This window comes from Zeus faber, assembly GCF_960531495.2.
Source record: "Zeus faber genome assembly, chromosome: 14".
Lineage (NCBI taxonomy): Eukaryota > Metazoa > Chordata > Actinopteri > Zeiformes > Zeidae > Zeus > Zeus faber.
This window is the reverse complement of record NC_137200.1, coordinates 5832214-5860125: the sequence shown is the minus strand read 5'-3', so window position 1 is coordinate 5860125 and position 27912 is coordinate 5832214. Positions and strand designations below refer to the sequence as shown.

Sequence of the window (27912 nt, the reverse complement as noted above, 5' to 3'; positions counted from 1 at the left end):
GGGCAAATGTATTTGGCCAAATAAATCCGATTCTGAAACAGGTCGTGTTTGCATGCACATGTATGTGTGCGTGGCAGTGTGGTCGTCTGTGTGCACGTACATGCAGTGAGTGCCCGTCTCTTTGAGGTCTTTGCTCAGCTAGCGGTACCTTTGGGCCCATGAGCTGCAAGTAAATAACTGTCACCACCCCCAGCCAGAGTAACTTCCTGCGACATGGAGTCTAAGTGCTTCCAGTGGGGTTTTTTTTGTTTTTTTTTTCCCTTCCCAACATCCCTTTCTGATCGAAGGACCTTTGGGAGAGAGGAATGAGGGTACCCCAGCCAAGCATGAGAGCAGTTTTTCTACTAGATTAAGTTGGTTCCATCGAGCACATAGTGTACACACACAGTCCTTTTTCATCTCCCTCACCTGCCAATTTATCTGGAATGCCGTCCATTGAAGAAAATGACAGAGTTTATAACTTTCTACAAGTAGTAGGGAGTATTCGTTAATCCATGATAATTTCTAAGAGTGTTTTAATTCAAGATGCTTTTTAGCCTTAAGATCTTTTTTTACAACCATCTTAACCTTAACAACCATTTTTTTACGATTATCTTAGTCTTAAGATGCTTTTGGCAAACTGGGCCCAGATGTAGATATACATAGATAAATAATAATAGTTATAAGAATAATAATAATAATAATAATAATAATAATAATAGTAATCATAATGATAATAATAACAATAATTTATAGCTGCATGCAGCAATAAACAGGGTCCATTTTAGTCATGTTAGGCACGTATTACATTTTGCAGATTTTCCGTAATCCGGCATCAAACTACAACAATTCAGCCTTAATCTGACCCAAATCTGGTGTGTCAGACAATATTTGAATAGTCCAGCCATAAAAGTCTTATTTTATATAACAAACACAATAAATACATGTTGTGTCACAACATGATAGATAGATGAATTGCCTGTAATGTATGTGTAACATTTATTTTACAATTACATTCATTTGAAATTTGACTTATTATGGAAGGACTTCGCTCACTATTCTACGCCTTCTCCCTTTTCATTTTAAGCCCGCTACGTTGAGCTGTAGGAACCTGCATGCACATGAAGTTTTTTTAAAACAACCATCTATGTTTGCCTCTAAAGCAAACCTTGTCATTGTAATAACTCACCGCGTTGTGTGTGGCAATAGAGCTGCAGCCACAGTGACGGAAAGTTGACGTACTGGTATGGTTCCATGAAATCCGAAAAGCGTTGACGTCTTTCTGTGAGAAATTTCAATTTCACGGGTACTAGTTTTCCGATGCGTTCCTTGTACAGAAACGCATCATTCATTCGCGTAGTCGGAGTGGACTCGACGTGGTGACGACTTTCTGTGGATTAATGTTTTTTCGTGTCTAAGTTTTCCGATCGGTTACAATTCCATGAAACCGGGAAAGGGTTGACATCTTTCTTCTTCTTGATTGTTTACAATTTTCAGGGTAGTATTTTTCTGATTCGTTCCAAGAATATGAAACTCATCGTGGACTTGCAGATTTTGTATCTTACGACTTCCACAAATCCCGCAAAGGAGGCACACAGTGCCACATGTAACACAGGCTTAGATCCAAACGTCTTCATTCACAAAAAGACCAAAGAGATAAAATATCAATCTAACAGTCGACTTCAACCTGGTAAGACGGTACGGAGACACACACACACACACACGCACACACACGCACACGCGCGCACACGCACACACGCACACACGTAGTGACTCTACACAACGCCAATGGCCGTTCTCAACCACAACCTGCACATTTATAAGGAATTTTTCGAACGTCGGTGCTGCACGACTGTTCGGCTACATCCGGTCAAATTTTGTCATTTTTTTATAATTTCTGCTCCGTATGTGGATGGATTCTGATGACATTTAAACCACAAGATCCTCGTAGGTTTTGGCATGTCCTCCAGATAGTTTAAGCCCCGTCTGTGTGGCTTGAAATGCATTGTCCCGTGTCTGTCATATTGATCTATATTTGGTCCGTTTTCCACTAATATCTGCTTCGTATGTGGATCGATTTGGATGAAACTTCAACCACGAGATGTTTGTGAAAACGCGGTTCAAACAACATGTCAAGCGTGTTCATGTGTTGTGCTAAAGTTGGTGTTCCCGATAGTTTTAGACTTCAAAATTCTGAGAATTTTTCCCCCTTACAATAACAATTAGGTCTGGACCCCTAATAATAATAATATTAGAAGAATTATAAGAAGAATATAAGAAGAAGAAGAAGAAGAAGACGAAGAAGAAGAAGAATTTGCTGTGTTTTTCAAACACAAATTAGATACTTGTGACAGCAACTTCAATAAAAAAGTGAATTAGTCAATAAATAAACCTACTCCCTCTGAAAGGGGAATTTGCACTGTGCATGTTTCAGAGAGATACAGAAAATTTCATCAGAGCCAAATCAGCGATGAATATTCAGAAATATTAACAAAAGGGATAGAAAGAGGGATCACATTTATGTGACGGTCAGACAATGGGTGATAAAGAAAACAACAGGAAGTCCGGGCAGGCGACGGAGATGGCTGTCAAGAGAACCAAAGGTAAAACTCTGTGAAGGATGCATCTCGTTCCGCTTGTAGCTTCAGTTTTTTTTCACGTTTTATTTCATAAATATTCAACACGTCTGGCTTTCAGGGCATGTGTATATTTTACAGAGTTTTATGGGCGGATTTAACGGGTTATAGGGAGGGTCTGTAGTTTTATGGCTTCTCACAAAAACAATGTTTTACAGCCTGGAATTCATTTGCTTCAGTACTATTTGCATTAATGATTTCATTCAATCCTAGATTCTTCCATTCATGTGTCTGTTCATTCATTCATTCAGTTCATTCTTGTGCACATTTCCACCACATCAAAACATTTGCTGGGGCATTTAATCAGAAACATATTTTTTTCTCAAACTTTGATTTGACTTATACCTTTATTATATAAACACACACGCACGCACGCACGCACACACACACACACACACACACACACTTGAGGTGAAAACTTTCGAGACACCAATATGGGTCTGGTTATTTCTATGTGTCTGAGTGATTGATCGTCCAGCGGCTGGTTCTAGACACAAACTGTTCCACTCACATTTATTTTCAATGACAGCGAGTAAGGACACCCGAGGAGGAATGGCACAACGGCAAACCACCACATGACAACACGACGAGTTGAAAAAGTTTGGGGGTGTGGAGACGATGTGAAAACAGTTGTAGAGCTGCAGCGATTTGTCAATCAATCGATTAGCTGCCAACTTTTAAATGAGTCTTTCAACGCCGGACGGAGCTGCTTGGAACCACGTCGGCAATTCTTCCATTGTCGCTCGGTTTGTTTTGACATCGCTGAGTTAACGGAAAACATTTAATCAATTCATCGTTTTGAGTCTTTTTTAAGAAGAACATTTCCAAATTCTCTGATTGAGCTTCTTAAATGTGAATGTTTTCTGGTTTTCTTTGGTCCCGTATGACAGTGAACTGAATAATGGGTTTTGGACAAAACAGGACATTTCAGGACGTCACCTTGCTTTTTGGGAAACAGTGATCGAAATTTTTCATATCATTTCATTTCATTTCCTGACATTTTATGGACAGTGCAACTAATCGATTAATTCAGAAAATAATTGTCAGATTAACCGATAATGAAAATAATGGTTAGTTGCAGCTCTAAACAGTTGTACATTTGGTGAGATTGGAATATAATCAAATATATTGCCATCCAATCTAATCTACCGATATTGCTAGACAATCATCCATAGGAATCCAATAGCATGCCAAAATGAAAACACAACATTTTGTCACTTGCTCCGGACGTCAAGATCTATGAAAAATATTCATGAGAGCAATTCACCATTTGCAAAAGAGTGATTGACACAGCGATTCACCAAGTCGTGCACTCACAACACTGAAAACTGAAAAGTCACAATACTAGGATAATGGTTAAAAGGTGTCACTGGGGGACTTGTTATACTTATACTTATTTTAGCGGTGGGCAATATTCAGAATCTCGATGTTATGTAAAGTTATGTAAAGTTCCCAATCTTTTTCGCTAGATTGGACCACCTCGTATGCAAACCCTAAAAATAAATGATTAAAAATAGGGCTGATGGGGACACGCCCATTTACCTCCTGCAACAAAGGCCAGTGGAATGGACGACATTGTCATCCCTCACCTAATGAGAGAGTATACGAGCCTTCGAGTTTGCAAGAAGCTTGACTGGCTTGGGCGTGAATTCTCCATGTTTTGTCTCAAGGCGACACCGAAGAAGAGCAGGTTTTAGGCTCTCACTGCACAGAACTTGGTAGCACACAACACATGTTGGCACTGACTCATTTTCAGTGCCTGTGTATGTAAATGCCTTCTCACTCTATTTTCTCGTAACCTTTCTCTTCTTGCTTGTTTTGTGCACAGTCCGGCTCATAGACGCCTCAGACTCGCTCTCATTTTGATTATCTGTCACCTTTCTGTCACTTTCCTCTTCAGACTACCAGACGCAAGCCACCGATCCATTTTTGTTTCACCTGAAGTGAGCGTCCGGGCGCGAGTTAATGATTACCTAATCTCTGTAATTTACCGGTATTGATCAGTGTCATTTCTCAGCCTCAAGATGCTTTTTACGACCATCTTAGAAAGAATAACAAGCCATAATACTATAGTACACACTGATTTTACGACTTAATTTCCATTTTTTTATCATATTATTACAGTTTATTGTCTACTATATTTTTCTTTCCTTTTTCCCCATGGACCACCTGCAATACCCTTGCGGATGAGTCCTCAGACCAGAGTTGGAGAATAGCTGGTGTAATATAATGGAGATGCATCCATTATAGTCATTCAAAACAAATAATATCTGGTGAAGTTAACATTCAACAAACTACAATTTGCATATTTGAACAGATACGTGGTCACTTTGGCCACCAGTCAAAGCAACATTAACGAAAGGGAATATTAGTTCATCAGTAATATTTGCATATTAACTGACAAATAGCTGTGTGGGTTACACAACCCTGATTCAAAGTGACCTTCATTCAACCTGACGTGAAACTTTTTAAGCAGTTGTTTTTTGATGGTGATAACCATGATAGTTTAAGCAACATGAGCTCAGTGGGTTCTCTGAGCTCTACTTGGAGCTTAAGCAGTCTGACTGGGTGGAGTCTGGATCAGATGGAGATATTGGGATATTTAAAGGATCGACCAATCAGGACAGAATGTTATTATTGCTAACAATGTTGAATGGTATCTGCACAAGGAGGCAACGCCCACTAGGGTGTTGTCCTGGTGCAATTAGTTGGAAGGATGGAGGTTGGAGCCCACGCAGGAACACCACCTGTTGAATATGCACTGTGGGCTACCACCAACCGAACTGCTATTAATGTCATGGAATTCATAATGAATAGGTCAAGGACGTGAACTTTATTGGGAACGATGTTGGTTAGTACCGGGACAAGCTCCCTATGCTTTCTAAGGGAGCAGTGCTGCACTGGACAGGTAAGAACCACTGGTCCCCGAGAGGTTGCTGGTTTAAATCCATGCTGTGGCAAGATCTTTGCAACCTAACCATGGGTGCATACAATATTTGACTATTTTATTATATAACTATAACTATTTTATTTCATTCAAATAAAATAGTTATATAATTTAGTATAATTCTCTCCGGGGGACTGCTTCAACTTTGAAAGGCGACTTCCTGTCTTGGTGAACGCACTCCACCCGTGCTAAGAAAAACCTTCTCTCTTGGTAAATGTTTATGTCACTTCGACTCACGGTTGTGGAACCCGCATGGCTGGTCCTCATTAAATCTGCAATTATTCACATTAACTAACGTTGCAGAAACCCCCTCTATGCAAAAATGTCCCACAACAGGAAGATTTGTTTCAACAATTCAAAAGTTGTTTGGTTAAAGGCGCTGTTCACTCTTAATTGGACATCATCCTTCTCGCCCAAGAGCCAAGAAACCTTGGTAAATGTTAATGTCACTTGGAATCAGGGTTATGGATCTCATACAGCTGTTTCTCATTAAATATGCAAATATTACTGATTCTCACTCACTAAGGTTGCTCTGACTCATGGTCACAGTGAAAATGTTTCTTTCATATATTCTTAATATTTCCAAGTGTTGTTTTTTTTGGATGAAATTGCATTTCATCTGGTAAAGGTCCTCCATCACATAACACAGCAGGGCAACAGTGTTTCCAGCCCAGGCTGCAGCTCCCTGGCTTTACTGTGTGTGTTCTGGTTCACCAGCTGATCCCACCACGTGTGTCTGGCTATGTGGACGTTGTGCTTTGGTAAAACAGTGACTGTGACTACTATGTGACGCGACAATTTTAGGAATTCATTTTAATTTCAGCTATATGATAATAATGTTTCTATTACCTGCAATAACTGTGTGGTCCACAGTTTGGGAACCACTGATGAAAAGTACATTTGGCCAAATCAAAAAATGAAATGACCACAGTAAGCCTTTGTCAGTTTCATCAGTTAGTGCATCTTTGGAACCGAACCATGAAAGACGAAACACAAACACAACTCAGTTTGATATGCATTAGGCCATGAACCCCATTTGATAAGAGTTTGTCTCTGGGGATCACAACCTGAGAAGATTTTTGTTGTTCGATATGATTTAGTCCAAACTTCCATACTGTACCTGTCCATAGATAGGAAGATAACAGGGAAATGATTTACTGTCATTATTGTACATTCTATAACAGCGCTAACATCGTGAATAATGGTGGAATAATAAACGGAATAATGGTGAAGTCTAACTATTAATTACTTTGCTGGGGTCCCCCTGGAACCTCATGAAGGACCTTGTGGGGGTCCCCAAACCCAACACTGAGAACCCCTGATCTAAACTATCTTCTTATTGTTAAGAGAGATAAGAGAAAAGATGAAAAAAAATTATAAAATTAAGTATATGTACAGTGCACAGTAATGACTGCAACCTCTAGACTTTCAAAGCCGGTGGCAATTAAGACGTGTGTGTTTCACGGAGGGGTCTCTGCACCTCCAGGGGCTGGAGGAATTCAGGCATCAAGTGGTCTCAGCATCATCCGAGCCCGGGCAGACTGGTGGAGTCAGCTCGATCAATCCCCGGTCATCCAGCACAGAAAAAAAACACCAAGCCAAGGTCGTCAGAGTGTGATCCTGACTAAGACAGAAGGCTAAATATCGGTGCAATACCCCCCCCCCCCTAGAAATGGTCTTTGGAATATAATGATTGATATATGATCCTTTTCTTTACAGCCAGATGTTTGAAATGTCGAAAAAAAGATGATTATATTTTAATTGTTATATTGTAATGACCCCAAGTCTCTGTCCATACGCCGCTCAGTATTCGTATGTACTTACGGTTAGGATTCATTCGATTTGGCTAGTGGATTTTTTTCTCCGAGACCAATATCCTATTTTGGCCTGGTATTGAACGTACTGCATATCATATACCAGTATCACTCCACCCCTAATTTGTATGTGTTTCACTCATTTTCCTATACAAGCTGTTCCCAACCTTTTCGGACTCGCGGCCCACTTGGAAATCTCAAAAGTGTTGGCGGCCCACATCCAACCAGAAGTAATACGGGAGCCAAACAGTGCGTTCTCAGAGGACGTATATTTTTACAGTCATATGCATCCTCATACATACAGAGCAGCAGTGGTAAAACAAAAAAAGAGGTGGGTTAAAAATAACCTTATATCGATGGAACTTTCGCGGTTGATTGGCTTGCACGCCTTCTCTTCCAACATCACCTCCACGATCACTTTTGTGGCAGGAAGAATTTAATCCTCCCCGATTGTATGCTCCTGACCAGACTTGGCTATGAGTCGGGTGACCCGATAGGACACTTGCGCTTGCTTTTGCATTCTCGGTGCCCATACATGACGTTTCGATGACTTTCTTCTTGCCCTGCTACTCCTTGAATTTATTATCGAAAAATTCAAGCGGCTTGGACATGCCCCGTTGGTTTTTTTTGTCTAGAGGTGACGGCACAGATTACATGGCTGCAGAGCTTCGTTTGATAAAATCTTGGAACACACCACACACAGCGGTAACGGTTCGTCTTCCATGCCTGTCCAAAAAAATCCCAACGATAAATATTCAGCTCTATACTTTCTCTGAACCTTTCTTTTTTGTTTGACGGGTGGGATTGTCCCGCCGGGACTTTGCTTGTGGATGATGTACCAATGGCCTCTTTCCTTTTAAGTGTGCCTGATGCTGGCCAACCATCCATTTTGATTATCACCCCAAGTTCAAAAATGTACAGGTGCACACAGATCATGGTCCGGCTTGGACGTAGTACGCCCTAACATAAGTTCCTATCTCTCAGTGATGATGCATTTTTCAAGGTTTTAAAGAAAAAATACCTTGAATGATTTTATTTATTTTTTTACATTGAAATACATTTTTGTAATTGATAATTTTGTATATATTTTTTCAATAATATCAATGTGTTTGCCCATGATTTGGCGACCCACTTGCAGTCCCCTCGCGGCCCATAGGTTGGGAATCGCCTATACATTTTGGCATGTTTTACATAAGAGAGGGATTAATTAGGGCAGCATTAAGAATGAGAAAGCAGGTTTCCATCCCGAACGGCCCTCGCCATGTTAGATCAATGGCTCTCATGTGCTGATGTGCGCTCGCCGCGTGCCAGAGTCTGATTGATGGATATTTAGATGGATTCCAAAAGGACGCTGGCACTTACACACAAACCTACTTACACGCAAGCGCAACCAAACACACGCTGACAATTAAGATATTGTGAAATTGATTTGCACACCTACCCATCGCTCGAGCACACACATGCTTGAGGAGTGTGTATAATTATGGTTAATTGTTATTTCGAACACTCCCCAAAGACTCAAAGTTCTTCACGTACATTAAATCGACAACTCGTCCGACTGGAATTTTAGCAAAATTTTATTTTTTTACACAGTTTCTTTTGTTGTTTTGGTGATGAGAGTACAGACCCCTTACAGACTCCTTTGCATCACATTCAACGACACCTCCCACCACCCCACGACAAATACCCTGAGCACTGTCTCTGGAGGTGGGGGCCTCTATCAAACAGAGCACTGCAAAACAGTTCAATTTCTCCAACCAACGTTTTAAATTGTGCCGGCCACATGGCGTGTGTATTTCTCAGGAGGGCTAATAGGCTCCTTTAATGGAATAGCAAACACTCCCCAGATTTATGGAGAATTTACTCACCTCCATTTCTCAGAGACAAAGCAAGAGAACGCTTGAGAGGCAGAAATCAATATGAGATAGTGGAACTAAAATAATGACATGCTATTAGGAAAGTTTCTGAGAGAACAAAATCAACATTTAGGTGGGTTGCAAATTAAATTAAAATGTATGCATCACCAAGAGCTAAAATAAAGAAAACATAACAACTATAACAAGGCATGATTAATGCTATAGTGCCATATTGTTATATGCCATATTGTATCTTGCAGTCTTTTTCCACTGAAAATGGAAATAACTGATCGTCAAATTGCCAAATCCATAAACTAAATTTGACTGATATTAACATTATAGTGAAATGTGAAAAAGTAAATCATTTGGTCCGCAATTAAATATTTGTAACACATCATCAGGTTTCCAGCACCCGAGGATTTCTAATATGAATAAATAAATATATATATATATATATATACACAGTATATGCGATGCAGGAGTGCGGGATTAGCCGACACCAACTTGGGACTCCTGAATTGCCGCCCTCCACTCCATCCTGTGATTTGTGTTTCGGGTGTAGCAATCCATAGTGTCCATTCGAGGCTAGGTACAGGCAAAGGTCGCCAGTCCTTTCGCTCGGCCTGTGACCCAAGGCAGGGGGGCTAAAGGGGCTATATGTATATATATATATATATATATATATATATGTGTATATATATGTGTGTGTGTACCTGTGTATATATATATACAGGTACTCCTCACTTAACGTCCTACCTGTTTAACGACCGTGCAGACTTACAACCAGCTCTCTGACCAGTCTGTATTGTACGCTGCGTACACCCTTTATATACTATATACACTATAAATACTATATCTACTATATACACTATATACACTATACTGTATATACTACATATACTATAGACACTATATACACTATATCTACAGTATACATTTCATCTCATCACCGTTCTCAGTCTCGTTCCCGCAGTCTGTTGGTATTCACTAGACTAGCGTTTGCAATGGCCACGCCCCCTTACCATGAAATAACACGGGTCCTCGCTTATCCACCAATTTGCTTAAGGCCCTGGTCCTAGGAATTGAACTCGGCTGTAAATGAGGAGTACTTGTATGCACACACACACACACACACATATATACAGTAAATATATACAGTACATATATATATATATATTTTTTTATATACTGTATATATTTATATATATTTGTTATATGCGCATGATTTCCATTCAAACTTAACTCTGTGTTCTGTGGCAAATTAGAGCATAGAGGGGACTCATTGGGATGAAATTAACAAGAGAAACTACTGTGTATACAGTATATCCACACACACACACACACACACACACACACACACACACACACACACACATACACACACGCACACACAGTCCTATAATAATCTAAAATGTTAAGTTAAATATACAATTGATATGATCAATATTGGTGACCTGGCAAATAGAGCAATAAAAATGATATGTGACCAAGAAATTGCAATGGCCTGGGCAGCATTAGAACAGAGATCCTAAAATAATGACTCCACGATAGATGGACTATCGTGGAGTCGAGTTTAGATGTGAACTCAGATGTTGAGTTTGGTGAAAAGCACGTTGCTCGTCTCAGCTGTCTTCCAACGAACTAAGTCACTTGTGTACGCCTTAACGAAGGCTTTTCCTCTGATTGATTTGTGGCGTACCGGATAATGAGCATTGCCTCGGGCATGGCTCATCCCATCAGGGAGGTTCTCCATCAGAAAGGAGAACCTCCTTGTTTTCTGTCATGAAAACCAGAGCAGCCTTGGCTGCTCAGAGACCTTGGGAGGCTTTGTTGTTTGTGTTTTCTAAGATCCCTTTACAGTATTTCTGTGACTTATACACTGTTGATCGAAGCAGGAAAAATAGGCAAGCATAAGGATCTGAGCGACTCTGACAAGGACCAAATTGTGATGGCTACACACCTGGGTCTGAGCATCTCCAAAACAGCAGGTCTTGTGGGGTTTTCTTTTTTCTGCAAAACTATTTTGCCAATAAATGTAATTTGTATTTGTAAATCTAGTAGATAACGACATGCTCATGCAACCGTGGTCTTCAACTGCTAACTTTTCACCTCCAGCCATTGGCTCTTTTTTGAATCTGCTTATCGGGTTTTTTCCCTCCGAATCCCCCGCTACCTGCTCAACCTTCTCTCCCTCATGACTTTTCCTCTGCAGGTATTCTTTCCAAGACGAGGAGGACATGTTCATGGTGGTGGACCTGCTGCTGGGTGGAGACCTGCGTTACCACCTGCAGCAGAACGTGCACTTCTCCGAGAGCACTGTCAAACTCTACATCTGCGAACTGGCCCTGGCCCTCGGCTACCTCCGCAGTAAACGCATCATACACAGGTAATACCCTGCACGAGACACGCCTACAGTTCCTCTCTCCTGTATATATTTTCCCCGGGTTTAGGTCCATCCTGCGAGGTGGAGATTGGGTGTGTGTCTCATTGAAAGCTTTAAGGGAAACCAAGGTCGGAGAGGAAGATCAGTCCGAGGAAAATCTTTGTGGACAGTCGATCCACAAGGACACTGACAAGGACTATTCGTCCTCGGAATTTACCACCTCACACTCCTCTTGCTGCTACTGCTTCTCTTCCCCCTCTCTCCCTCTGCTTTGTTCCTTTTCTGCCACGACGGCATTCGATTAAGACTCTTGGAAAACCTCGCGCTTGGATCGGTGTGTGTTTTTTCTCCTTGGCTGTCCACCGCCATATCATTTTCTAGAGTGAGCGGTCCAGTGCCATGCAGCAAGGTCAAGCAGGCTCGACACCGAGGTTACACCTGACACGACAGTTTAGCCGGAGTCGCTGAGTAAGATCTGCATGAAAACTCGCCAGTTTCTGTCTATGCTGCTGCGCGGATGCCCAATTCAATCTGCAAAATGCCTGTTAAGTGCTTTTTGGGCAGAAAGATATGCTGCTATGGCAGAGCCCGGGATGCTGTCTGGCCAAGATCAACGTGGCCACCACCCAATGTTATTATTTTAAGTTGTTTAATAGCTCGCAGCGCAGACAGATGTTGTCTCCTGGCTTTCTGTGGTGTCTTTTGTGAATTTATTAAGCGTGAAATCGCCAAACGTGTAAATTGTGAGATGGGTATTTTAGCCAGGAGAGCTGTCGGTAGTGATAAGCTTTTATCGATGAGTGTACAATGGCGATATGAATTTGCTTTGCTGCTGAGGGATCTACTTTTTATATACTCCCTTGGCTCACATCACCAGCTCTATGCAGGAGGAGCTGGGGGTAAAAACATAGCAGTGTATGTAGGTGAGTCAAGCCATTTGGTACAGTGCTCTATGAAAGTGGATGGAGGTGATTGGCGCTGTTGATAGTAATATCTGATCATGAGTCATTAATTGGGTGCCATAGATACATGACATACTGTATTTCCTGTTTGCTATTTGTGACCCATTACAACCACTGTCAACCTCTTCTCCCGAGACTCTTTCGGAGCGGTACGTACATGTATTTGGTGCCACAGGGGACGGCACCGCGGTGGCTCAGTGGTTAGCACTGTTGCCTGACAGCAAGAAGGTCCTAGGTATCAGGTACCGACCGTCCCAGGGCCTTTCTGTGTGGAGTTGCCATGCTCTCCCCGTGTTTCCATGGGGTTCTGCTGGGTCCTCCGGTTTCCTCCCACCAGTAAGGGGGTTGGTGCCCCTGATTATGGCACTGGAAAGAGAGCTGGAGCTGGTCCACTGCTCCCAGAGGTAGGTATAGGATGGGTCAAATAGCATTGCCTGGTCAACAATGGGTTCCCCCGCACAGTTCCCCCGCCATCTTTAAGTTACTCAGCTATATGACCAGAGGTTGCAACATCAGTGATTGCAATGTCATTGCTCTGATGGCGCTGCACTCCAAGCGGTCCTCTGACCAGAGAGAGAGAAGCTTTCCCAGACCATAAATAATGGGAAATGTCCCTGCTTTGGGGAACGCTAATATATCACCCCCCCTACGCCCAGATAACAAATTACATCATTTAAAATTGGGGGGGGCTTATGAAAGATATCTTGTTCTTCCCTCTCTTCTTTTCTATCAGTCCCAGCTTTGCAAAGCCTCATGGGAGAGAGTGGGGTGGGGTGGCTTTGGGGTGGGGTGTTGGTGGTGGTGGTGGAAGGCAGGGGGCACATGGGGGAGATTATCAATTCACCGTTCATGCATTCCATTGAGGGATATGAATATTTAATTACGCTTCCTGCTTTGGCTGTCGAGAGGGCGGCGGGGGCGGCGGTGGGCGACGATGCGCAGGTGCTGGTGTTTGCTTCGATGAAATCTAAAACTTTTCAATCTGCATTTATTATCTTCAGACGGGGAGAGACACTCTGTCTAATTCTGATCCCATCTTTATGGAAATTGAATATATCATTTCCTCCTTCAGATGCGGCTTTGGCGCTGCGAGGGAGCACTCCGACAGGCTACGGGCTGAGTGGTTTAAATGCTGAGTGACGAAATGCCCTGTGTACGTCTCAGTAGGTGTCTGAAAAAATAAAATAAAAATGGGATTAAATATATGTCCACTTATTAACAGCAGCGAGCAGCTGTGTGCTCTTGCTATCGTGTGTTGAAGGGCGTTCTTCACGTGCTCGTACAGTAGTGCTTTTGATCATAACATCAATGCCACTGACATTAATATCTGTGCTGATTTCAACCATAACGGATGTTCTTGAAAATGGGCTTCACCGGTGCAGTGACATGACAGCCTCTGACGTTGACGACAGAAGAGGTCCCCATATTTAGCGGCCGTAATTGTTATCCATTATTGACTCTCACAGTGTACACCAAGTCCCCGACAGCATGACCGAATGTTCCACTTTGAGGGAAAGCTCTCGGGAGTCGGGAGTGTTGGCGTCTGAGTGGAGAGTCGAGGAGAACACAGTGTTATGGTGGAATAGACTCCCCATACATAGTTTTTCCTGTGGCCTCAGGGGTGGTTGGGTTCTAAGATTGGAGCATTAACTTTGACACACAACAAACAAACATAAAAGATGGTTTGCCAATCTTATATCTAAAATGAGCAACCCTGAAATAAAAATGATCAATAAAATAGGAATAATAAGAAAAAAATACTTCAACTGGCCACAAGGATGCTCGCTTGTTGAGGTTGCAAGGTATCTACTATAAAAGGTTCAAGTTCAGGTTAATATTTTATTAAATACCAAATATCAAAAAGTATCACAATCACAGATCTATTTCACCTCATAACCATGAGTCATAAGTACATAATAATCAATACTGCACAATGGTAATTGCATTATCATTCATCAGTTTTTATTGAACCTAAGCATATATATATATATATATATATATATATATATATATATATATACACATTCAGTTATTTATTTATTATTTGTTTATTTGTATTTATCTATTATTTATTATTTATTTATTTATTTAATTTATTTGTATACGTTGGTTATGAAAGCACTTGATTTGTACCAATGTGAACAAACACAATAAAAAGTTAAAAAAAAATCACACATGAATTCATACTACTACTATACATTATAATATACTTTATGCAGGCTTATCTAATCACTGCAATGCACTGTACACTACTGACTAATCAACTGTTGTAATCATGTGTTTTAAAGAATCTTGACATAAAAAAAGCAACAGGTAAGCACCCTTTGAACAATTTGCAGTGTCTAAATGTTTTGGAGGCAATTGATGGACAGTATTCCTCATGAGCGTGTGATTTGCTGTTGCAACAGAGTTCAGCTTTCTGTTTTTTTATATTAACTGTTTCTGTTGGGAGTTTGAATTATTAACACAAGTCTGAATCTCAATTAGACGACATCCTTTGGGACATGATGCACCTCACCGAACGGTGGAGTGGAAAAAATGAGTGAAACGTGTGTGTGTGTGTGTGTGTGTGTGTGTGTGTGTGTGTGTGTGTGTGTGTGTGTGTGTGTGTGTGTGTGCGTGTGTGTTTGTGAATTGAGTTTCTGTTTGTCTGCCCACTGGTACTGTACCATTATCTCACCAGTTTCATCAACAAGAAAATGCTCAGGAGCCTTTCCAGAGCCAGAGGTGTCGGTGACTTGTTTTGTTTTAACTCGTCAATGGGTGACAGTCTCATATGGATATATTTTGTAAAAAAAATGTTAAACTTTAACCCTAACACTAACTCCTCACTTAACGACGGAGTTGCGTTCCTAGGAACAGGTGGTTTAGCAAATTGGTCGATAAGCGAGGATCCGTGTTCTTTCACGGTAAGGGGGCGTGGTGATTGCGAACGTTAGTGTAGTGAATACTGACAGACTGCGGGAACGAGACTGAGACTGAGAACGGTGATGAGATGAGATGTATACAGTGTTTATAGTGTATAGTTTATATAGTGTTTATAGTGTTTATAGTATATAAAGTTTATATAGTGTATATAGTATATATAGTGTGTATAGTATATATAGTGTAAGATATATAGTATATATAGTGTATATATGAGATGCTTGACGCTGAGACGCCGCGCACGCAGCACGCAGCACGCAGCACGCAGCACGAGCATGCACGCAGCACGCACGCCGCGGTATTGTACGCAGCGTACAACACAGACTGGTCAGAAAGCTGGGCGTAAGGTAGGTTGTTAAGTACCTTGAAATTATATATTTTTTTAATTTGATTATTATTTCATAATACATTTTAAAATTATTACTTCTAAATAATGTTTTGTTATTATTATTATTATTATTATTATTATTATTATTATTATTTTAATTTTACCTTGTATCCCTGTTTTTTTGCTGAACACCTGAATTTCCTCGCAGGGATTGATAAAGTTGTATCTTATAGTATCTTATTCGGCGACTGATTTCAGCTTCTTCTCTCCTCTCCTGAATTGGGACAGCATGTGAAATGGCGTCCAAGATAAAGTATCAGCAGGGGCAATCCTAGCAGTAACTTTTAAGGGCTTTGGGACTCACCCAACGTGTCATAATATTCATCGGGAAGGCCCGAACCACCGTAGTAAGGTGGAAAGATGATAAATTGTTTGGTCATTGAGGCAAATAATGTGCTGCTAATTTCTGCCTCAGGAATAACAGATTGTCGATGATGTTGATGTTTATTAAAAACTGAATTTAATGGAAGTAAAATGCTAATGGGAGCCAGATAAATGGGTTCTCTGGTAGGATAAAAACCAACAACAATAAAAACAACAACAATAGTAATGGTGTGTACTCGGGATGTACCGACACATGACCACAATCGGAGATCGGACATAATATATGTTGTTATCCGATGCCATTATCCGTTAAATATCCCCCCGAAATTCTATGGTGAAACATGCTTGTGGCGCTTGTAGCTGTTGCATCCACAACTCATTCATGACATGTCGTAAAGTAGCTGCAACATATGGCGACACACCGTAAAGAGAAGTCACGTGGTGACCAGTAGCAGCAATGACATCGATTGAGTGATACATGTCTGCGGTGTGGAATTATTTAAAAATAATTTTATGTAAAAGATTAATCTCAATGAAAGTATGCAGCATTATTTTACAAGTCATGTTATGGGCATTTCTTTTTGTGGGGAAATGGAGAAAAGTTTGAGAAATTCTTTTTTTTGGTGGTTATCATAAGTAAATTAACCGGTTAGTAGCTGTTTGAGACAAAAAAATATCAGATCAGATTCGGCAGATACTTAAAGTTGGATCGGATCCAAAATGAAAACGTGGTATCGTCCCATCCCTCGTATGTACCATATCAATATACCAATACATGGCTCAGACATGACTCCACCTGAGAGGCTACTGTATAAGCTCTACAAGCTCCTACATTCCTCCTGCACCGTTATAGGCGACTATAAGACCATTTGGTATTAACAAATAAACAAACACCGAAAAGAATCGGAAGGTAAGAAAGAGTGAGCACAGTGACAGACACCTGTAATAAGTCACTACCCATCAGTGGAAGAGAGAGAGAAAAAAAACCACATCAACAAAACACCAAGTGAGAGATGGCCAGGTGTGCCATAAAAAAGGTTTCCAATTGCACTTTTTTTTCCACTATATATACAGTATATATATATATATATATATATATATATATATATATATATATATATATATATATATATATATATATATATATACATATATAACTTTATATAAAAAATGGAAATCAGCCTTTGTGTTGGAAGATCAAAATTGCAAGGCTGGGATAGCAGCCAAAATAGCAGCTCTGTGTTCATCAGAACAAGTTTCACTCTTAAAGTAAGGACTGTCGTGACGATTCGACTCTTTTTTGAGATTTGGTTCTTGACGAGTCACACGAGTTGTTCAGTTTTCCGACTCTTTCTTCATCTGATGCAGTTGATTCAGCTCCGGCCAACGATGAACAAAAGTCAATTATTTTCAGTTTGTGAATTGAGGACTCACTCGCTCGTCCACTCTTTTGTTTGAGCGGCTCCCAACTCCCGAATACTTACCACTAACTATTAGTAGCCCATAATAAGAACAGTTGTACAGGACATGTCTCTGATGTTTTTAGTGGTAAACAGGATAGTGGCGTGGTGTGGGGAGTACTTTAATGTAAATAGGGTGCCGTGACAGAATTGGGATTAGAGGGCATAGCGACTTTCCTGCGCATGGAATACTGTTTTTAAAGGCGTCTCCTGATGAAGGCTTCACCGCTACACAGTGAAACTGTCAAGGAGACCAAGGAGTTCAACGTTCCTCAAGTCTCCCTACTGCACGGACGGCAGGGTCTGAACCCTTTTCTTCACAGGAGACTGAAGAACCGTCTCTTCAGGAGAGAGCTGGACAAACCCCCTTTCCGTACGGACCCCTCCACCTCCTGAGGAGCTTCAACCTTTTTGTTCCTCCAAGGCAGCCCCCTCCCATTTTCGAAACCTCCACCTGTCTGTTTCTTAAACAGGCAGGGAGTCAATGTCACTTTTTCACGTTGAAAGCTTTGCTTGGGATGAGAGCGATGACACCTTGCTCGTGTCAAGCCACCATTATCCGTCTCGTTTAATCTTCCTTTCAAGTCCGGTTTATTTGTATAGTCCTTTATCACAGTTGCAGACTCGGTTAAAGCCCTAAGCCCAAGCCTTCAAACAGGGAGTGATAAACTCCCCCGAAACCCAGTGGGAAAGGGGAAGAAATCCGGAGAAGGTATACGTCAAAGGGTCTCCCCTGGCGAGTCGAGCAGCAGATGCCATGTGAGCAGATTTGTGCTGTATGTGACAGTATGAGTAGAAAAACCGATACACACAAAATATATACAGTATATATATGTGTGTATGAGGTAATATATGAGGTATATAAAATATACACTGGAATTTAGCCATAATGGTACAGAGCCACGCTACTCAAAGGTGGAACACAAAGGACCGATACGCATACAGTCAAATTAGACATTAGTTATATGTAAGAAAATGTTTCCTTCTCGTATCCCGTGGTAAGCGTGGTAACAGTAGCTAAGATGTGAGTTCTCAAGAGGCCTTTTCATTCCGAGTTTTGCTACCTGCTGAGAAATGCATCCAGATTGCGGAAATGACAGAATGCCAAACGCCAAGATCTCCCATTGACTAAAGCCATCAGCTGTCTGTCAGATAGGGTTGCATTTAGTTCCAGAGAGGTTATAGACTTTGATGCGGTTGCATTTCGTCGGAATTGTTCCGGACCTCTGAGTTTGCTTTTGAATCGTAAGTAAGTTTGAGTGCCCGTGCTATAGAGGGAAATTATCATAAAACACAAGGACGCAAGCAGGTATATCCACAGTGGAGGAGGTCAGCGAGGCATCTGGCGTTGAGGCAGCGACCTTCCAGCAGGCTGCCGTCGTCTTCAGGGTTTTCTTTTCCTCGCGGAGGAAATGTTTTCCCTTTGTCTGAGTAACGGCGCCACTGTGGAGGAGGAGGAGGTTTGATGAACAGCGAAACGATCCAAAATACCAATTATCCATAAGGAGTCAGTAATCCATACAGTAAGTAATAAAGTATAGTTGGCATGAAACAGAAATCCGTAAAAACAGAAGTCCTCAAATATGATTTGATTTTGTCTCTAGGATCCAATCTGAGAAGATTTTTATTGTCAGTTACGATTTTGTCCTGGTTGTACATTCTCTAATGGGGCCGTCGTCTTCTAAATGAAATGAAAGCTGATCTGAAGTCGAGCTTATGATCATTTTGTCGGGGACCCGCTGGAACCTCTGTGGGGGGCCCCTGGGGACACCTTGAGAAACACTGACCTACGCAGAGCAGAGGGGGCGTTTCACGTGCGCCGCTCATGGTTGAAACACCAAAACGACATCAGATGAAAGACCCAACATTGGGCATAAATAAGACGATAGTTCCTGCTTTCGGTGCACAACAGCAGCCGGAAATGACTAGAAGCTTTTGTCATCTCGTCAAGCAGGCGGGGTTTTCTTTATTCATAGGAGTGTGTAAATGTTTTAGAGGATGGGGGAATGTATTCGTCGGCGAGTGTATTTCAGACCTGCAGATCAACCTGTCAGGGTTGGACTTAGGGCTATGACGAATTGTACATTAGAATTTTCCTTTTTTTTTGTCTCTCGGCTCAGATCGCGACAGCAGATTATGGGAGGGTGGGGGGGGGGATTTTAGAGCATAAGACGGCAGCGCCCTCAAAAAAAAAGAGTTTGCTAATTACCTGCTTGTGCATCTAACTCACGTGCCCGCCTGTAGCAGAGAGAGGGGGGGAGAGAGTCAAAGAGGGCAAAAGGAGAGATGAAGAGACGGAAGACTGGAAGGACGGGGTTGCCGCAATAGCAAGCTGAGGGAGAGAGAGAGGGAAAGAAAGAGAGAAAGAAAGAAAGAAAGAGGGTGAGAGAGTTGGGACTGAGTCATTGTGTAAGCCGGGAGAGAATGAGATGAGAAGAGGGATAAAGGGATGGAAGGAAGGGCTTGGTTGCGGGAAAACAACGATTTTCGACGCCAGGAGAGAGGGAAGAGTGGAGGGAGGGAAGGAACCAGCTTTTCCAAGGACCACGGCCGCGACTTTCTTCCTTCATGCCTTTCTTTCTTTCCCGGAGTGTTTCTGCCGCTGTGAATCATTCATGGCTGGTAATTGTGACGCGAGGCTTCGTCTTTGTGGCTTTTTAGCGGCGGCGGGGCACATTGGACCCGCGCCCGACACACCGTGTCTCTGAAAAAGCACACTCAGGACCCTCCCCGACGGCCAAGCCACAGTGAGCAAGTACAGTACGTGTTGATGAATAAGGAATGATCATCTGTCAGCCCCCACACACACACACACACTCAGTGTGTGTGTGAAGTGAAAGATTCAACTTTTTTTCTCTGTCGTACAGTTTTGTTTTTTGTTTCTTACCAGAGAATGAGCAATGACATGAACATATATGGAATCTGTTGAAAATTGAGTGGTGTAACAACACGGAAAGGTTTTCGATTGGATTCCATTTTTCGATTCTTTACATGGTACAGTCTGAATGCACTGAAATGTTTTCAATTTTTATTGAAATTCAAACTCAAATCTTGATCAAGGAAAGTGACCAGGCGTCCACGTTTTCAAGCATTTTGTCTGGAACAAAAATCATATTCACTGAGCTCAGAGACGCTCAACGCTCAGAGAATGATTTTCTACACAAATAAAAATAAAAACAGATAATGCAAGTTGCTTCATTTGGATTTGCAGTTTGCATTCAGTTAGACGTTGTGATTAAAATTTATTTTAATTTATATTTTTATTTTTATACGAACTTCACATTTGCAAATTGGAATTTACAACTAGATTGTTTTCCACGACGCAACCCTATGATTCCTCCTCACATCTGCCGAAGCCAATGAGAATTGTTGAAACACTATAATATTATATATTAATTATTATTAATTATGTAAATTATAATATTATATATAGTTATAATATCATAAATCTACAGTTATATTTTTCCAGATCTAACATCTGAAGCCAGCTCTAGACTAAGACACAGGCACAGAAAACCCGTTGGCTATATATTATAAATATAAAGAATGATACTGAGTACGGGAGAGAGGTGAAGAAGAGAGTACAGGCAGGGTGGAGTGGGTGGAGAAGAGTGTCCAGAGTAATCTGTGACAGAATGGCTCCAGCAAGTGTGGTCTACAGGACGGTAGTGAGACCAGCTATGTTGTACGGTTTAGAGGCGGTGGCACTGACAAAAAGGCAGGTGGCTGAACTGGAGGTGGCAGAGTTGAGGATGTTGAGATTTTCATTGGGAGTGACAAGGATGGACAGGATTAAGAACGAGTACATTAGAGGGACAGCTCAGGTTGGACAGTTTGGTGGAAAAGTGGGAGAGGCCAGATTGAGATGGTTTGGACACGTGTGCAGGAGAGATGAGAGTTACATTGGGAGAAGGATGCTGAGGATTGAGCTGCCAGGCAAGAGGAAAAGAGGAAGGCCAAAGAGAAGGTGTATGGATGTGGTGAGGGAGGACATGCAGGCGGTTGGTGTAAGGGAGGAAGATATGCAGAACAGAAGGTATTGGAGGCAGATGATCCGCTGTGGGGACCCCTAACGGGAGCAGCCAAAAGAAGAAGAAGAAGAAGAAGAAGAAGAAGAAGATACTGAGGACACTTCAATTTTTGTCCAATATTCCCAACAAAAGCTGCACTCAAGTACTCGACGACTGGGGAAGAGACGAGCAATGAGTGATAATGACAAAAGTATGCAGCTAATGGATGAAGCAGAAGATGGCAGGTTGGAGAAAGAGTGGCTGTAATTTGTTTAATGACAAAGACGGGAGAGAGGATGGGGAGTGCTAAGGGCCATAAACTGAACTGGTGACAGAGCAGAGTGTGTTTCGGCGTGTTTACACACACACACACACACACACACACACACACACACACACACACACACACACACACACACACACACACGCCGTTCCTGTATCTCTATCAATTTGAGCCTTTAATAGGAAAGATAGTTATAACAATCACTAATCCTGAATGTGTCATTTTTTTAACCTTGTTAGTTCAATAACGATCTCCAATAAAACTTTTCGACACTCTTAAAATTTAAATGCATCCTCTGCAGCGGCAATAAAGAAATCTTAACTTAAATTGAGCGAGAGAGAGCGAGAGAGAGAGAGAAAGACGGCTAGAGGCAGAGAGCCTTCCAAATAAAATAGTCAAGAGAGGCGTAGAGCTACAGGGACGCAGCCAAGCGAGAATGGTGGAGAGACATGCGGATTAGCTGGGAGAGCGAGAGAGAGAAGTAGATGAAGGGAGGTGGAGGTAGTGGAGGTGGAAGCTGATCCCCTCTGCTCTTCTCTCGGTTCAGCGGCCCTACAAGCTATTAGCAGGATCTAATGGCCTCATTACCGCTGCCATCACAGGCAGAGGGGGAACCCAAGCCTGGACCTGGAAACACAACACTGACACCGATACCGGAGTGGCCGACAAAACACCAGATAGTCCACTACGACAGACACACACACACACACACACACACACACACACATCAACAGGTATACACGTGAATACATATCCAGGTTGATGAAAATGACAAAACAAAAACACTGACAGGTCACTGGGAGCTACACAAGCAGATATAAATACACACTGACATGCTGTTGTACACGCAACATGGAAGTAAACGCACTCCAAAGTGCTGTACTGCTGAATCTAATTTCAGAATCATTTCGAAATTCAGTATTTTGAAGTTTTTCTACATTACTTTGATGCATTGTAATTTCATACATGACCTCATGCTCGTCCCAGGTTTAGCAATCTTAGGCTGTTTTGTAAGAAAGAAAGAAAGAAAGAAAGAAAGAAAGAAAGAGAGTTTTCTGTCTTGTGGTCTTCCTTTCACGCCAAATAAGCAGATATTCACAGACATACATTTCTGACCCATTGACTAAAACACGCTAAAATTCACACATGTGCAAAGGGATATTTATATGAGAATTCAGAATCATAGCCAAGGGCACAGAAATCAATCAAACAATTTGCGTATCTTCCTCTTCCATATTCCTCTGACCCGCCAGTCCTAGGGCAGAGGCCAAAGCTGCCCTGCTGTCCTCTCCTTCTCATGCACACACACACACACACACACACACACACACACACACACACACACACACACACACACACACACACACACACACACACACACACACACAGACACACCGTCTAGATGTATAGACTACAATGTCATAAAAGGAATCCACGCTTGATTTATTGCATGCAGCCATTTGGGACGGCACATTTGAGTTGGTGAACACTGACAGATGGCGGCAGGGTTCCCCTGTGAAGTGGCCCCTTCTTCGCACTCTGTTGTTGCGAACCGGGAGCTGCAGTCTGCTGCTTGGCGCTAATGGATCTCCTTACGACAGTCTATCACACTGTAAAGCGGCTGAGAACTGCCACTCGTGCTTAGCAGAGTTTCTCCATCTCTCTCTCTCTCTCTGTTTTAGTCGTTTTTAATGGCAGCTCCACTGTACGCCAAGTGAATGAAGCTCTGTTTGTGTATCACCTTTTCTTAAAGTTGTTCACCTCAGAAGTGACACATTCTAAAAGCACAATCAAGACCGATATGAAATACAGATGGAAGAAAGATGAGGAGAGGTAATCAGAGAACCAAAATCTGAGAAAGACAGTCCTCAACTTCTGGACATAAAAGTACGTTCAACTGTCTCCTGAAAGGTTTTGCTTCAAATTGCATCATCCAAGAGGACAATCTGCAAAAAAAAAAAAACACCCCCAAAAAAACAGTCCGGTCCTCTGGTGAACCTTGATGCGCTGTCCGTGTGAAATCACAAACGGCAAAGTAGTCCAAGACCCACGGGGGACGGATTTGACTTTGTCATATATTCCTGTCGCCACATTCCCTCATCAATTCCCTCCAAAGTAGAGGTAGAGCAAAAACTTCTGAAGTCATAAATTAGCGCAACCCAAACGTCTTTGACGACGAGGGGAAGGGAACACCTACGTGAGCGGCCCCGATGTGGACCGAACGCGTTGGAGGAGCGTCGGAGCGGCAGCACCTCCCCCCGCCAGGTCGTCCTGGTGGCCCCGCGGCGACGCCGTGGCAGGGGTGGCCTTTTAGCAACAAAGGATTATCCCCTCTCCCCTCGCTGACTGCGAGGCTCTAACGATGACACAGATCGCTCCCGTCTCCGCTGGAGCCTTTGAGGCAAATGTCAGCTAATTAAGGGCTACACAGCCGACCTTTCTTACCCCCTACCCCACCCCCACCCCTTCTTCCGGGCGGAGGCCGCCCCATCCACTGATGCTCCCATGAGCGCCACATGCCTGTGATAGGTGCACCCACTGCAAATCGAGCCGTATCAAAAGTTCATACTTCCTCGGGGGCCATGGAAGGGGCTCTCAACCCTTTTCTGGGTTCATTGAGTCACGCACACACACACACGCGCACACACACACACACACACACACACACACATACACACACAATTTTTTTTCAATTTTCATTCTTCAAGGTTGAATTCTGTTGCATCTATTGCATTTATCATTTGAAAAGGGGGTTTCGCAATTTCAAACGGCGCACAGCTCCGTCATCAAATGCAAAATGAGCACTGGGCGAGCCTCAGTAGTTCAAAGCGTTCCCTCGGAGATGTCCGAGAGCGGAGACGAGGAGCGCGACTCCCATCAAAATCAGACATCGCCAGGCGGGATCGGAATCTCCATATCTCCACTTGGAATGTGGATCTGGTCAACTCACATAGAATAGAGAGAAGTTATCATACTATATGAAAAAGGTGTGTGTGTGTGTGTGTGTGTGTGTGTGTGTGTGTGTGTGTGTGTGTGTGTTTGTGTGTGTGCGTGCGTGTGTGTGTGCATGCGTGATGGAGTATAATATATTCACATTAAATGCATTCAGGGGGGAAACAACAGCGAACAACGGCTGAGATCCGGAACCAGAAGAGAGAGGAGAAAGAAGAGGGACGAACTCAAGGGGAGACGCAGATCACACATAAATCAATTGAACGGAGGAGGAAAAGGAGGCAGTTTGAATTTAGACCGGGACATCCCCGTCTCTGAAGTCGGCTTGATTTACTTTCATCGTTGACCTTGTTGCTCTGACCAAGGGCCTCGTTGTCATTGGGACTCAATTAATTGGATTTCTGAGGCATACTTTGTGTGCTTTTCATTTAACCCAGGGTCTTTGTCAGCGGCACAAAGCTTTTTAGTATTGCTGTCACTCCGCCCAAGGTTGCGTGACAATGTGGGATTGGCGAAATGCTTTTTTTGCCGCTGGCACTTTTGATCGAATAAAGCCGGTCTTGGACAAGAAAGTGATCTATAAGATGACTTTTGAAATGCAGAGGTTATATATACTGTATATATATATATATAATTGTCTATCTAACAAATTCAAGTCAGGTGATTTGGTGACTCGCCATTTGTGTTTTCGCCAGTTTTTTTTAAATCTAGGGCAGGGTGTTGGAGCATCTCACGATTCAATTAGATTCCATATCGATTCATTGACAGATTAAGGGAGAGAGGAACAAAACAAAACAAATGGATATCTAAACTAACTAACTAATAGGGAAAGGCCATGGTGAAAAGGTGGGTTTTGAGGGTTGTTTTGAAAGTGTCCCGGGTCGGGGCGTTACGGATTACGGGAGGGAGAGAGTTCCAGAGGGTGGGGGCTGCCACGCTGAAAGCTCTGTCCCCGATTGCTCGTAGTCTGGTACGGGTGATGGACAGCCGACCCATGTTTGAGGACCGCAAGTTCCGGGATGGAGTGTGTTGGTGCAGGAGGTGGATGAGGGTGGGGGTGATGTGCTGCCAGGGCTTGGTGTGAGTGAGAACCCCGGCAGCCGAGTTCTGCACATACTGGAGCCTGTCCAGGGCTTTGCTTGAAACACCGGACAGGACTCCGTTACAGCAGTCCAACCGGGAGGTGATGAAAGCGTGGATGAGGATTTCAGCCACGGAGTCTGAGAGTGAGGGACGGAGACGGGAGATGTTTTTGAGGCAACAGAAGGCGGTCTTGGTGATGGATCTGATGTGTGACTGAAAGAAGGGGGTGGAGTCCAGGATAACACCCAGGTTGTAGACCTCGGGAGATGTTTTGATCAAACAGCCGTCGACGAGGAGGAGGAGATCTCCAACCTTCGGGAGCAGCCGCTTTGGGGCCACAACCATGAGCTCTGACTTTTTGCTGTTGAGTTGGAGTAGGTTAGTTGTCATCCAGGTTTTTATGGCATGGAGGCAGTTGACCAGAGACTGTGGGGGGAGCAGAGTGGATGGTGAGTTGCTGAGATAAAGCTGTGTATCATCAGGGTAGCAGTGGAAGTTGAGATCATGGTGACGAATGATCTGGCCGAGGGGGAGCAGGTAGACAGGAGAGAGTGTTGGACCGAGCACAGAGCCTTTGAGGGACTCCATGGTTGATTGGGGCATGGGGGGAGGAGGAGCCGTTGATCTCGACAAACTGAGTTCTGTTTGATAGATATGAGTGAAACCATGACAGAGCTGTTCCAGTGATGCCAAGGAGGTAGGATAGGCGTTCGAGGAGGATTGTGTGGGAAACCGTGTTGAAAGCAGTGGAAAGGTCGAGGAGGATGAGGATACTGATGTTACCTGAGTCTGCAGCGAGGAGGAGGTCGTTGGTGATCTTGATTAGGGCGGTCTCTGTGCTCTGGTGTGCTCTGTAGGCTGACTGCAGGGGTTCATAGAGCTCATGGTTGGACAGATGTTGATGGAGCTGGGCGGCCACTGCTCTTTCCAGGACCGTACTGAGGAATGGAAGGTTAGAGATCGGCCAGCAGTTGTTGATCGTCAGGGTCCAGACCAGGCTTCTTTAGGATGGGAGTGATGGAGGCGATTTTGAGACTGGGGGGAACTGTACCAGATGCTAGGGAGGAGTTGATTATGTCTGTGATGGAGGGGCAGAGGGTAGGAAGGCAGGCTTTCACCAAAGCCGTTGGCATAGGGTCCAGGGAGCAGGTGGAGGCTTTGGCTTTGGTCACCAACCTTGAGACTAGTGAAACATCCACGAGGGAAAATGCAGGGCGGAGCAAGAGCCCCTTTCAAATCAATCTTCTCTTTCCTGCCTTTCCCTTCAATTATTCTGTTATTTGCCACAATTAACTACGGCCGTGATGTCACAGTTAAATTGTTGTGATGGTGAAGTCAATCAACGCGAGAGGCGCTGACGTTTATGATACGGAGCAATGCTTTGCGTGAATTCCTATCTAAACGCAATGTTATAAGAGCATATGGCGACCACTCAGAGCGGCATTAATATCCAGTGAGAAGAGACACTGGAGGGAAGAAAGACATTCTGCTCCAGGTCTGCTCCACAGCTGCTTGTCTTCTCAGGTTCCTCAGCTTTTCCCACACACACACCTGCTAGCTGTCTGTCTCTCTCTCTCTCTCTCTCTCTCTCTCTCTCTCTCTCTCTCTCTCAACCTGGTGTTGTCTGCCATTTTACCTGAGCTGAAAAAGACATTGTGTCACCAGAAAAATAATACATAGGGGGTAGAAGCGAGGTGTGTAACAGTTTCTATAGGGTCACTGTATCTCCTGAGTTTGAATGAAAATGAATAATGACTCTAAGAACATTCCTTCTTTATTCTTTCGGTATTAAATGTTCGAAAACAAACAAATTGAACGGATAATCGTATAGTTTCTTCGATTCTTTTTCCTTTCCTGTCGTACCTCACGTCGTTTTAAGCCTCTCGTGGAAGTTGCTTTAGACAAAAGCC

The 27912-nt window shown here is 42.9% G+C and overlaps 1 protein-coding gene across 1 annotated transcript in view; it reads left to right on the top strand.

The window, feature by feature from the left end:
* Window positions 1-27912, top strand: part of stk32a (serine/threonine kinase 32A) — a gene marked incomplete at its 3' end in the record, with an annotated part of 72163 nt that overhangs the window by 13105 nt on the left and 31146 nt on the right. Inside the window, exon 2 of the mRNA XM_080013314.1 lies at window positions 11445-11618. Within this exon, the coding sequence (XP_079869440.1) occupies window positions 11445-11618 (174 nt within the window). The remainder of the gene's footprint in view (window positions 1-11444; window positions 11619-27912) is intronic.